Source organism: Papilio xuthus, unplaced genomic scaffold (genome assembly GCF_000836235.2).
Source record: "Papilio xuthus unplaced genomic scaffold, Pxut_1.1 DF827680.1, whole genome shotgun sequence".
NCBI lineage: Eukaryota > Metazoa > Arthropoda > Insecta > Lepidoptera > Papilionidae > Papilio > Papilio xuthus.
The window spans coordinates 4,323,026-4,336,378 of NW_013530969.1; the positions used below are offsets into that span (position 1 = coordinate 4,323,026).

The window sequence follows — 13,353 nt, forward strand, 5'->3', positions numbered from 1 at the left end:
CTTCGCAGATATGTGCAGGTTGCATCACGATGTTTTCCTTCGCCGTAAGAACGTCGGATAAATGTACATATGTAAATCCAACGACAATCTAATTTTACCAAAATGCATCATGTTCGCAATTATTTCGATGCTACACGCAGACAAATCAATTTTATTAACTTAAGGGAATAATAAAAAACAAAAGAATTTCTACACTAACAATTAATTCAAAATTGTTAAATTAGTAAGAACTAGCTGTCACCGGAGACTGTTCGCGCGGAATTAAAAAAAACATTATTGTAAGCCTATGTGTTCATCCAGGCTGTGTCCTACACAAATACCAAATTTCAGCGAGATCCAAGCTACCGTTCATCTGTCGATCTCAACATTTGCATTTATAATATTAGTACCAAGTACGATAACGTCAATATGACTTGTAAACAGTAAAATTAGCCTGTTTATCAGTGTAACAAACGGTACACAGTAAAGTAACACTAGTTGACGCATTGCTAACAAGTCAAAATGATAAGAGATACGCTAAAACCATATGATATCATTGTTTTATCTCGAGATACGGATGCGAGGATATCAGTTAATTTACACGCACGATGCATGCAAATGACGTAACCAAACATACGTAAGGAAATAATTTTAAACAACCAAAAATGAGAAGTTGAGAAATCATGAATTTATCAACAATCTAACATACTTTATAGTGTTAGGAATTACTCGTATGAACAAACCTGGATTGGTTTTAGCGTTTACGTCGCCCTGGGCGAGGTTTTTGCAGCGCACACTTTTTTGGTGTCGTGAAAATCTTCCAAAGATATCTAAGGGGGCAGCGCAGGCGCCTCCATTCTGGCGCTCGTGATGCCCCTTTATGCCCGGCGCCCAGGACGGTGTCACACCTCGCTCTACTGTAACGCCGCTACTGAATAGTACCCGGTTGTGTTTATTGCTTTTGTCGATATTTTACCGTCTGCTGTGCACTTAATTACATTACATATGTACGAAAAATAAATAAAATTTTATTATAATTTCCTGAGAATTTTATTTTTAATAACACAGTTAAGACCCACACTAACAATGTATAACTTAATAGCATGGCCACGAAAAATAAGTGGCGTCCTTAAGAAAAGTGAGATCACTCTACTGTTTGTATTTTGATAGAAGCGTGCGTGATGGGAGCCTAGGACTTCTGTGTCACGACTGCAACTTGTGGCTTTATTATGGTGTATTTTCCGTTTTGTATTGCTCACTTCAAAAGATAAATCTCAATAGTCAATAGGCTGTCGAGTAGCACGTTTAAACGACAACTAATTGTTAACAAGGCTACTTATGTAGCTCTTTGTTGTATAACATTATTATGAAATACATTAACATCAAGGATATCTTTTGATGGAAATCAATTGACAATCGAAACAATGATCGCAACCAGAGGAACAGCAGATGTGTTGCCTTTGAGAAGATACGTTCGCTTGAAGGATCCTAAGTCTCATCATCATCATCATCAGCTATATGTCCCCACCGAGGGGCTCGGAGCCTACCCTAAGTTAAGGGTGATTAGGCCATAGTCAACCACGCTGGCTTCTTCTCTTCTTTCTCGCACGCTTCTTCTCAGATGTTGTTGCATCACGATGTTTTCCTTCACCGTAAGAACGTCGGATAAATGTACATATGTAAATCGAAAATCGAAAAACACATTGGTACATGGCGGGATTCGAACCCAGGACCTGCAGATTGCAAGTTACGCCCCTTATCCTAAGTCTAGTAACGGTTAATCTCGAATAATATCTGTTGATATTTTCTGCAAAAATTAATGGCTTCTGGCAATTCATTAGGATAATGGTGTTAACAATTACATGATTGTTACAGCAATTGGATTTTAACACGCAACAGTTTATCAATATTTGACCTTATTTCGCTTGGCACGTCAATGGACTTACTTCAACATACGTACAGCAAAAAAGTTATAATAACAGCAGTTTGTGCTTCATTCTTTTACTTTCTTTGATCAGAAAAACACAACCTTAGGCTTCTTATACCAACATTTATGATTCCTCAGACTAATTAGATTGTTTGCATGTTTTTATATAATATTTGGTACCACAAAGAATGATATAAAAATTTTTGAAAGGTAAATATTTTATGAGCAGGTATGAGGACAAGTTAAGAATTTCAATCGAGAACTAATTATTTAATACTCCGTGGAGTGTGAATGGCGCAGTTTTTACTTATTACCGTGACTTGAGTACAAATTTCCATTAGCCATTAAAGATGACCAATAACTAGTATGACTAACATTTATGAATTTATAAGGATAAATGTTAGATTTATAAATATTTCTTCATACTTAAGTGGATGTAGCTATTAAAGACATATTTTTTATATAATACAAGTATAGGAGACATATTTTTCTGATTAAAAAGCAAAACAGAAAAGAATTCAAGGAAAAAAAATACGAAAAGTGAATAATGTATGAACTTTTCTTACTTTTTTAACACAACGATTTTACAAAGTATTATATGTAGAAATGAATAAGAAGTAAGCATTATATCATCATTTATGTGTCATTAAACTTATTCCATAATTTGAAGACTGTCCGCTAAATTAAACATTCGTGGTGTCACTAAAAATCATGTTAGACATGCGCCGTTCGTAAGTAGGAAACCTGAACGTATTCCTCACGATATCCACGCTTTATAATTAACGGCCGTGATGTGGCCCTGATGATAAGTGCCACTTAAACTATAGTCATGATAAAATAAAATACGCAGGCTTTTGAATTGATGGAATTAACTAGAGATGTAAGTTCCGGCCTACACAATCTTCTTATCGTATATTTCAGAGACCAATATCCCCGTTTTAAAATGTATTTTTATCTCTATTTTGTCAAAGATGATAACAAGGATGGCGATATGTTTCGTACAGATATTTTGGTCTCAGAAAGTTGTGGATGGTATGTTTTTTATTGTTGCTTCGGCAGTGAGAACCCACAGTTTGCCTCTTCAATAACGGACCAAATACATACGTAATTTATGAATTATAATTATAAACAGTCAGTTGATCATAAAATTTAAATGATGTAACTCTTTTGAATATTAGGCTCATTTGTTACAACGTAACGTAACATTTAGATGAGCAATTTAATTGTCATAATATGCAGATTTTATTGCTTATGTAGTAATCTGTAGTTCAGTTTTATAATATCGTCGACAGCTTCACATTATTTCGTTTGTTTAATGTGTTTTTAAAGATCGAGCCTATTAAATAACCAACATAAATTGAACTTAAGTATTTTCTCAAAATCTCTGTGTAAAACATATTTACGATGCCATGTTATTTAAACTTAATTTTAATTAACAATATATCAGTTAAGTAATTATATTAAACTAAAATTCTCTTTCTAAAGTGGAGCATTGTGATAGCTATGCAAGTAGATTGTAGTTTCATCTAAAATTCAATATAGCTTCCTCTTTCTTAAGAATTGTACACATTCCATTGTCGATCAAATGGAGACGCATTATTTATCACAGAGCGTAACCAAATGACAAAAAAACGTTACCATCGCCCACACTCAAACTGGTACGCAGAAAAAAAAAATATAGCGCCACACCCGCTATGTCATATTGAGTAGTTTATTCAAATCTCGAATTGAGCAGCAAAAAACTGTCCAGTTAGAAGCCGGACAACGAACCTCCGAATGGGGACACGACGCAAAAACATCTGAAGGAAATGCAACATTAACAAAAGTGTTATATCTCAAATTGTAAACGAAATGGAAATACACGTAAATTAAATTATACATTAGTACTAAGTAAACTTGAAGAATGCGTAATTAGTATTGAATAAGTATTTGGAAATCATTTCTTCTGTTAGCTTTAATAATTAGGGTGACAGGAGATATGCAAATGTGAATCAGGAAACCGCAAGTTCATTCACCTATTGTAATAGTCTTCACTTAAGTGACGTGACAAAACGCAACGTTATATAGTGTATGTAAATAAAAGAACAAGAAGACTGTTTTGAAATAGTGAACGGCGGTACACAGAGATCTCCTTCATATTTGATTTTAATCGCTGTGATTACCGCGCCGAGGGAACTGTTGACTATTGGTAACTCGATTGCTTCTCGTTACGCTAAATTTAGGTTAAAGCACTAATAACCTTCGGATTGATTTAATAAATTGTTACAATTATAGAATGGTCTTTACGTTTTTAGGTGGTCAATTTTTTAATCATAAGCTAAATGAAAATGTCATGTATTTATTCACTTTAAAAATATATAGATAAAATAGAGCTGTGATTAATTCCTTAATCAATTAAAATGTACTATAATTAGTGAAGATTATTTGACAGACATTTTGTTTTTGTTTTTTTGGAGAGTGCATCAGATTGTATTGTAGTCCAGATTAACTAATTATAGATAGAACTAGCTGTCGTCCGCGACTCTGTCCGCGCGGGATTAATAATAGATGTCGACCGATTCTCAGACCTACTCAATATGGTCACAAAATTTCATGAGAATCGGTCAAGCCGTTTCGGAGGAATATGGGAACGAAAATTGTGACACAAGAATTTTATATATAAGGTAAGATTGGAATGAGACAATCTGAAATCGATTGTAATTTGCCCATCTAACCATTGAACTCATTTAACAAGGCTAAAAATAGCCAAAAACGTCATGGATGATTGCAGTTCAAATTCTATTGTGTTAATATATTGTTGATAAACAAACAAGCAATGTTTCATTTACGTGTATATTCTAAAATGTTAGGTCACATTTTGAAACGTGTCTCAAGATGATAATAAGGAACAAGAGAGATATGTAACCGATGTTGTAACGAACGCCTCTTTCGTGCATAGTTGCTAGTGAAAGTGTCAAACTGAAATGTTACCTTGTGTCTTGTAATGTGCTATTGACCTCTGAAAGAAAGACATCTAAATATCTATATAATGTGTGAATATTATATATATATTTTTAATTTTATCTCTTACTTCTAATTGGAAGTCTAGTTTTTCTAATTGGAAGAATTTATGCTAGTTTTCAGTATCCAGACACAAAAGTATTCTTAGATATGTGACTTTTTGGTTTTTTTTTTTAAGAGAAGGGGGCAAACGAGCGGCGGGAACACCGAGGTGATCGACGACACCCATGGACATCTGCAACACCAGAGGAACTGCAGATTGTTGCCGGCCTTTAAGGAAATGGTATGCTCGCTTCTTGAAGGTACCTAAGTCGTGGTTACCTAAACGTTGGTGAAAACGAATTCCTTACTACGTGCGTACTAAATGCTGCTTAAAGGAGCCCTAACTTTAAGGATAAATGATTGGTCAAAATGGCCAACGATATTTATTTCAGTTAGTAAAAGTTTTGAAGAATGAACACCATTGTAAATCCAACGATTAGTGTCCGGAAAGCATTAAAATTTTTCTGGTCAAATTTCAGGCTTTAGATCATATTTGAAATGTTTCATGAATATTTTGAATATAAAAATTCGATGGTTTCCTTGGGTTTTTATAAAATCTTATGAAACACTTTACGGGTACGGTCTAACCAATTCCTCCGTCGCTCTTTCAATTCACACCAAGTATTTTGATTTAGTGTCTACAATGTTTCAACATAAGATACCAAGAACTGCGGCCTAATACTTTTGTAGTTATAGATTTTTACTAATTTAATATAATACTTTTGTAACTTGATCCAACTTCATTTGCTTATTAGTACTTTTAGAGATTATTAGTTAAAATCCTTTGGCCCGATTGGCGCGCTTTCGTTACAAAGTCAAGTATCAACATTTTAGTAAGATTAGTGTCGCGCCTGTACACCGGCCCAGTGTCGGATTTTCTTCCTAACCGTACAAAGGAACCCTCAACTTTGTCTATGCCTTCTTTGAGTTACTTTTAAAAATAGAACAACTTTTTTTTAATTTTGTCGAAATTCGTTAGTTATTAATTCATACTCAAACACACCAACTTATAAATAATACCCCAATAATATACTCAAGTACACTAGATGTGAAAAAAAAATAATTATAGGGAATTGATGATACTTTTTTACGTAATGTACAAATATTACGAATGTCTAGTGTTTTGTACGTAAAGTGTGTCACCGTACTCAAGTTTCTTATTTACACGTGTCTATGATTTCGCATTGTTTTTATAAATAATTAAAAATGATGAGACGGTGAAATACCGAAATGTTTACGTGTATATTTTGTACACTAGCTAATTTATGGAATCGGTAGAATCTTGTTAAACTTATATAACTAACTTAAGTTATTGTTAAGTAACTTAAAATATAACTTTAAGTTTAGTATAAAATATGGAACAGAGATATAAAAGCGATCTTCATTGTAATATTGTTTAAAACTATAATACGAAATAAGCTTAAATTAAACGAGCTTTACTGTTTGAAAGTTTACGACACCGCATAACCCATTAAATAACCCATATATTCATTTTTATTTATATCGTATCGTAACTTTAAATAAATAACTGCGTAAATATCCGTACATAGCACTTACGCCATGATAATATATTAGTACACGAGGCGCGTATCAAAAGCTATATACCACGAAATCAAATAATTTTAACTTTATTTACCACTTAAGGAAAACCTTGAATTGAACGTCATTATTAGGTTAAATATATTTACTTCCTATAAACACGATTCCTAATGATTAAGTAAATATAATGTTGATTTTATGACAAAGTTTTATTAAAACTTTGATTATAGTCATTGCAAAATATCACGATTTCATGTCCAACGTTGATCGATTGCCCAATGTGTGTCACACTTATGTTGATTTAGGCCTCTTCTGGTAATAAACCTAAAGACCTCGATGAAGATTAATTTAAATTTATATATCATTCTAATCATGAGTTTCCACGATTTTTTTAAATTAATTATTAAATGGTTGTGCCCAAAAAATTCAACAACAACCAAAACATTTAAAAAAAAATCACAAATATAACAACAATTATAAGTGCTTAATTTTGTTTTACGCAAGTATAATAAATTACTAACTAGCGGTCGACTCTGACTCCTTCCGCAAAGCGGAATTAAAAAAACCTTAATTAGCATATATGTTCTTACAGACTATATTCTATATATATGCCAAATTTTATCCAGATCCGTTCAGCTGTACTGGAGATAACTTCAAAAACATCCATCCATCTTAACATTCGGATTTATAATATTAGTAAGATATTAATTAAAAAAATCAATTAATATTCCCAAGCAATGTTAAATCGGATTGTTAGGATTGTATTAATAAAACGGAACCTTTCAATCATCGATATCTTTTAAGCACATGACTTATAGACTTATATTTCATCTACTTAAGAGATATTAACTTAAGCTTGCAGAAAAAAAAAACATTAAATTATTCATAAAGCAATAATGACATTAATGAATGATGCCAGCCATTTCATAGATAACGAAATCCTGTAAGTATCCTATATTAGTTTTGAGATGAATTATTCACATAGATTAATTAAAAAAAAGCACATATTCTCATTAAGTACTTAATATTTACATTTTTTCTCTACAGCTATTAACCTAAGAAGTAACTAAGAAACGACACCAAGTCACTTCCATTGCTTACGAACTGGGTGGTGTTAAGTTCGATTTTTGTCATTAAAATTTCAGCGTTCGGTTGGTTTAAAGAATGTATTATGTAGTAAGTAATATAATTAGTTAAGTAAAATCTTAAAACGAACAAACGTATTTAATTTGTTTTAAGAAGTCAATAAACTATGAAGTTTAAAAAGTTTGGTCAGTAAACATGCAAACAATCAATTCTACAATTTTCATTTTATTCAAAATTACTTCAACAGTTATATTCTGTATAATCTAAGATATTAAGCTTTAACGCGATCAAATCAATCATCACATACCGAGCATGACAAGTTATTTTTTTTAAATAAAAAATAACGTTGGGAATGTTGCCAGCTACATTTATAGTAATTTAGATTTGTTATCTACATTAAGAGTACAGACAAAAAAAGTAAATACCATCAGTGCATATTATCCGGTGTGAGATTTTATAAGTGCAAGAGTAAATTATGTATTACGAAAGATAACTGTACTTGATGAAAATTTAAGTAATCACGAATAACGTGATGTTTTTGATTTGTATTGCGTCGTTTGTTGGTACTTTTTAAATAATTCTTATTAGTTTTAAGTAACTGTTTCCAACCGCTACTTAAGTTCTGAGAGGTAATAATAAAATTTTAGTGTACTGTTACGCGGAAACTCATTAAGAACGTAATACAATGATTAAAAATAATCACCAATCCACTTTGAAACAGTACGATTATTTTATAATTTTGTATATTATCTTTAACCATAATAGCTAGTAGCTAATAGCTTGGAAATATTATTGTTTATAAGTTTTTTTAAACATCTGACGAAGGACCGTATTTTGAAAGGCCTAATTTTAGACCTCTGTTCCTCCCCTCCCTTTTCTCATAAAGAAAGGATGGTAAGTGGATTTGTCAAAAGAGAAGACGCATAGGAAGGGAAAATATCCTCTTTTTGTCCGTCCCCTCCTCCGTCGACTAAAGATAGGCAAGGCAGCTGCGTTGCAGGTGTCTGTAGGCAGCGGTTGTTTCGCCATTTTGGCGAATTTAGGTGGCATTCGCATATTGGGGAAACCTACAATCCTCATGTCTTCTATCTATCTTTAGGCATCTCTAGCGCCTTCCGAAAAACAATATTTTTTCACTGATAAACTGATGTAGGCGTTTATGTACTGTTAACTAAAATATTCAGATGTGATTTTAATACTATTTTATGTGTCATAGACCGTCTATTTGTCTCTATTTGCGGTACCACTGCACGGTAAAAATCAATGCAATCTAAGCATCATAAATCAATATAAATAGGTCTTAAAACCGGTTTAATACTCAAGTATATTCAAGGATGAAATGTCGTCGACCGAAAATTCTGTAAAAAACGCATTAATATATACCGTTTGTAAAATGCCGCACGTAGTTATACTTATGTACTGGTAGGTAATATTTTTTTTAGTATTTATCTGGAAGTGATTTCGGGTCAGTAGTATATAGGTTCTTATCTCGGAAATTTCGGGTTTTAATTTTTATGATAATAAGGAACCCTAAACCGATTTGTGAATGATGATTCGATAGTGTTCGCATTGGTAGAGACACTACTGCGCCCTCAGAGCTTAAGCCTACAATGCTAAGAAGGATAGGCTAATAACTAGTTAAGTTTTTAATTCCTCTCGGACAAACTCATAGGTTAAAGCTCTGTTTATTCAGCCACAAAACGCCCACTTCAGGGCATAGGCTTCTCCTAAAGATTTCCACGCACTTTATATCTGTCTTTTTCTGTTTCGTCATAAAATTCTCCAGAGACAACAGTATTGGCGTCGAATTTAAAACATCATTATATGACAAACAAATAATTTTATTTCTGTATAAAGCCCTGCAAGCTCTCGTTTGGCAACCAATCAACATTGTTTCAAATCGGGTTTGTAACAGGATTGTAAATTCCAACCTTTAATTATGCGGGTTGATTTCTTAACAAGATGTTGAAAACTTTTGTTGAAATTAAAATATAAATATTTGCAAATATTTTTTCCCGAAAATTAAAAAGTTTCAACAATATTAAAAACATAAAAGATTTGTAATTTTAAAAAAAAAACTATGACATAAATATACTTATAGATAACCTTTTTTGAAGTAAACAAAATGTCATATTTGTTGATAAAGTAAAACATTTATTTCATCTCTTTTAAAACAAAGGCATCTAAGAAGAATTAAACAGCTTTCGAATAAATGGCAAGAATAACAAGAATAGCGTTAGACTTCGCTTTGGGTACGTATTATCGTAAAGTTATAATATCGTTGACCAACAACCCAAACGAACTAAACAAATCCTCTAAAAGTAAAAATAAATCTTCATAGACTTAACACTTCCATAAACATATCATTTTTAAGGAATTCTTAGGTGATATTTTAAAGAATGTAATTAATTAAGTAAGGTAAGTCTTTGTGAATTAAACGAGGATTAAAAAAGAAACTGCAGCAAATGAAATCATAAAAATGTATTATTACATACTTTACTATTCTAAAATCTTCTATATCTTTATTTATATAAATCATTGATCCATTTGTTACAGTTTCTATTAAAACAATTCGACCTGCTGTATCTAGGTTATGGAGAGGATCAAAAAGTTACATCCTTGAAACTTCGGCTAAACGTCTCGTAGACAATAATTTAGTGACAAGGGCTGAACATGCGCTCCATGATGCGACAGAGAATTTAGAAACAAAATTAACTACACTTCGAGATAACCAGCTACCAAAAGAAGTCGAATATCTCGAAAAAGAATTACAAAAAGCTAAGGAGAAAATGAAAAAAGATAATGTATGTTAGGCTAAAGTTTTTTATTTGAATAACGTTTAGGTTAGTTAAATGCAATACGCGTAAATACATGAACTCCTCAATAAAAACATAACATAGCACTCGTCCCACCAGTCAATAAAAGGCAAGGTTCACATAATTTTTGAGTATTACTCTAGATGTTTCGCGAAGTTATGCTTAATTATAGCTTTAAGGAACATTCTGAGCTATTGTATCATTGATTGATTGTACTTAAACATTCTATACAATTTTAGTAACTGCTAAAGCCGTCAAGCCTGCGATTGGTACAGCATGGCAATATGCAAAAATAGAAATGGCACCGCCGTTAACTGTTGCATATTTCACCGGACGAGGTGGTCGCAAAATAGAAGAGCTTGCATCCAAAACAGCAAATAACTTGATCGCTGGCTTAGAAGCTATGGTACGTGATATGGAAGCAGAAAGATTAAGGCAAATAAGACTTAAAGAGGAAGCTGTGAAAGCCGCGCAAGAGAAATTAAAAGAAGAAGCCAGAATTGCGAGGGAAAAGGCCGAAAAAGCTAAGCTAAGCTCATCTAAGCAATTAGGTAAATCAAAGGTAACTAAAAAGAGAGCTAAAAAAGTTGATACGAAGCCAAAGGCAAAGGCCAAAGCCAAGGGCAAAGGAAAAGGAAAACCAAAAGGAGGGAAGAAGCCCAAACGAGGAGGCAAAACGTGACAATGGAACAATCATATTAAAACTTTCTCTATGTTATCAATTTCTGATTGTGTAATTTGTTGAGTATTTGAATATGACATTTCAAAATTATTTTTAATTGATAAAGTTTTATTTAGAGACGTATTTGCATCCTATTCCTGTTTGCTCTCTTGTTCGAAAATATCATAAATAAATTTTTGTCCGTAATGCATACGTTTTATTTATTAGTTGCTAAGTATTATTTTAATTTAGGTGAGGCTCGCTACTTTTTGTGGGAGCATTAGGAGTTATAATAATGAGTTTACATAGGTCTAACGATAGACAGACCGACATAGGTCACGTAACTCTGTCTAAACGAAAAGGTATGGTAAAAATGGGTGCCCTGGGATTCTCGCCCAGAGCGCTGGTAGAGCTAAAACCGTTACTGAGCTGTCAAATTAGTTTTCTACTGATGTGAATGAATTCACAATTATTGTTTCACCTCAGTGAATACCTATTATACCAAATTGCAGGCCGTTTGTAACTGTTTGTCATCGCCAATACCTCAGAAATAAAATAATTTTAATTAGAATTTATTAATGACAGTTAACGTCAATGTCAAAGTTTAATCGCACTGTATTAAAGTATTAATTTCTGTGACTTTGTGACCATTCCTTATTCTGTAAAGAGTATAAAATATAATATTATAGAAAATGAATATTTCAAAAGTGACAAATAGTCTAAAGCGTAAGTTATTTTAATCTATTTGGTGAACATTTGGAAATAACCTAAATTAGTTTACAATACTTCTTACTTTTTCAACAGGCGTTAGATTATTGCAAACGATCGCTGGGACATATGAGTTAACTCTGAACAAGAATAAAGGCAGATTGTCGAAGATAATTTTAGGTAAAAATCACTATCTGATATTCATGTCCTTATTGCTTTTAGTGCAAAAAAAGTCACCTCTTAACATTTATTTGAAAAAACTATAATAAAAAAATGTCTAAAACTTCACACATTACAGAATTTTCGTATCGATTTTGTTGCCAAATTTCCAATGAGATTGTTTATTTTTACAACTATAGAGAAATCAAATCGGGTGATGCAGTCAGACTTGGCAGATAAAATAAGAATTGCTAGGCGCTATTTTACATTAGAAATGAGTCCGCCATCGAGCTACGAGTTAAAGGTAATTTTTTTAACCCAAAAATAAACATACCCTGATGTTAGTGCGGCAACAACAGACACATATCTTAATCTGTACATTGTAAAGAATACAGATCTTAATATGTGCTTCATGATAAGTATTTAGGCTTAGAAAAAAATACAATACAAGAACCTTAAGTCCTCAGTAATCTGACGTCATACGAATAACCTAATAATTTTATCCATAACTGAGTATTTTATTTTTAATTTTTGACATTTAAAAGCAACAGTCAATGCTAGTATGCGGCTTTGGGCATCATTGCCGCAATGCAGTGTATTTCTTGAACGTTTATGTCCACTTAGATTTTAAAATACAAATTTTGGTTTATATATTAACAGACTCTCGCAATGGGCATCGTATTTACTCGTATGACTTCTTCAATGCGTTTTATATTTACCTTGTACTGTTATTGGTAAATAGTTGTCAAGGTAAAATTTATTGCCGCCTTTTATCTAATCATAGGCCATCGATCAATCACAACAATTTTGAAATCGTGCGGAATCGGGATATCTTTTTTAATTGATTCGTCTTTTTTATTTTCAAACATTGTTGAATAAAAAGTAAATAAAGTATAAAAATGTGAAAACTAATACTAAAGTTTAGTTAGGAAGAATATTTGGACATCTGTACCCCTAAGGGAATAAATGAACCAATCCTAATGAAAATAACAATGTGACGGTTGGAAATATTGGTTCTATTTTTCAGACTTTGCAAGAGGACATAAATTTAGTACGGGAGTTTATTCAAAATAAATGCTTCAAATATTTGACCGTTAAGCAAGCTTTCCTTATATTTTTGGTGTGCACCGAAGTGGGCTTATGGTTTTTCATGGGAGAAACCATCGGAAAAATGCATTTTGTTGGTTACAAAGTGTAACACTGTCTTTAAAACTAATGCAATGATACTTGAATAATAAAATTATATCTTATAATTTTTTTAGATTTCATTTTTGTATCGGTGTGTGTTTTGTGTCAAAAATTAATCGTGGCTTGGTAGGCAATGAATTCCTTTATTGTTAAAATACATGATAAAGTAATTGAATTCGTTCAATGCGTCTCAATAACTGACCTAGGCAAATAACAAACAGGTTTCATTGAAAGAAACCTATCATAAC

At 32.3% G+C, this 13,353-nt stretch overlaps 2 protein-coding genes across 2 annotated transcripts; both read left to right on the plus strand.

Moving 5' to 3' along the window:
- Positions 1 to 9,748: 9,748 nt before the first annotated feature.
- On the plus strand, positions 9,749 to 11,257 carry LOC106117091 (uncharacterized). The gene is made up of 2 exons (XM_013311162.1): positions 9,749 to 9,825; positions 10,629 to 11,257. The coding sequence occupies exons 1-2, from the start codon at positions 9,786 to 9,788 to the stop codon at positions 11,069 to 11,071; spliced, it is 483 nt and encodes a 160-aa protein (XP_013166616.1). The 5' UTR covers positions 9,749 to 9,785; the 3' UTR covers positions 11,072 to 11,257.
- Positions 11,258 to 11,692: 435 nt separating this feature from the next.
- LOC106117099 (ATP synthase subunit g, mitochondrial) lies at positions 11,693 to 13,172 on the plus strand. Its single transcript, XM_013311171.1, has 4 exons — positions 11,693 to 11,776; positions 11,855 to 11,938; positions 12,118 to 12,221; positions 12,945 to 13,172. The coding sequence occupies exons 1-4, from the start codon at positions 11,743 to 11,745 to the stop codon at positions 13,113 to 13,115; spliced, it is 393 nt and encodes a 130-aa protein (XP_013166625.1). The 5' UTR covers positions 11,693 to 11,742; the 3' UTR covers positions 13,116 to 13,172.
- The last annotated feature ends 181 nt before the right edge of the window (positions 13,173 to 13,353 follow it).

Bases quoted from the DNA above. Each gene is read 5' to 3' on its own strand.
- LOC106117091 (XM_013311162.1), top strand. From the start codon at position 9,786: ATGGCAAGAATAACAAGAATAGCGTTAGACTTCGCTTTGG. The intron at 9,826-10,628 runs GTACGTATTATC...ATACAATTTTAG, and splicing joins AGCGTTAGACTTCGCTTTGG to TAACTGCTAAAGCCGTCAAG.
- LOC106117099 (XM_013311171.1), top strand. From the start codon at position 11,743: ATGAATATTTCAAAAGTGACAAATAGTCTAAAGC. The intron at 11,777-11,854 runs GTAAGTTATTTT...CTTTTTCAACAG, and splicing joins AGTGACAAATAGTCTAAAGC to GCGTTAGATTATTGCAAACG. The intron at 12,222-12,944 runs GTAATTTTTTTA...TCTATTTTTCAG, and splicing joins CATCGAGCTACGAGTTAAAG to ACTTTGCAAGAGGACATAAA.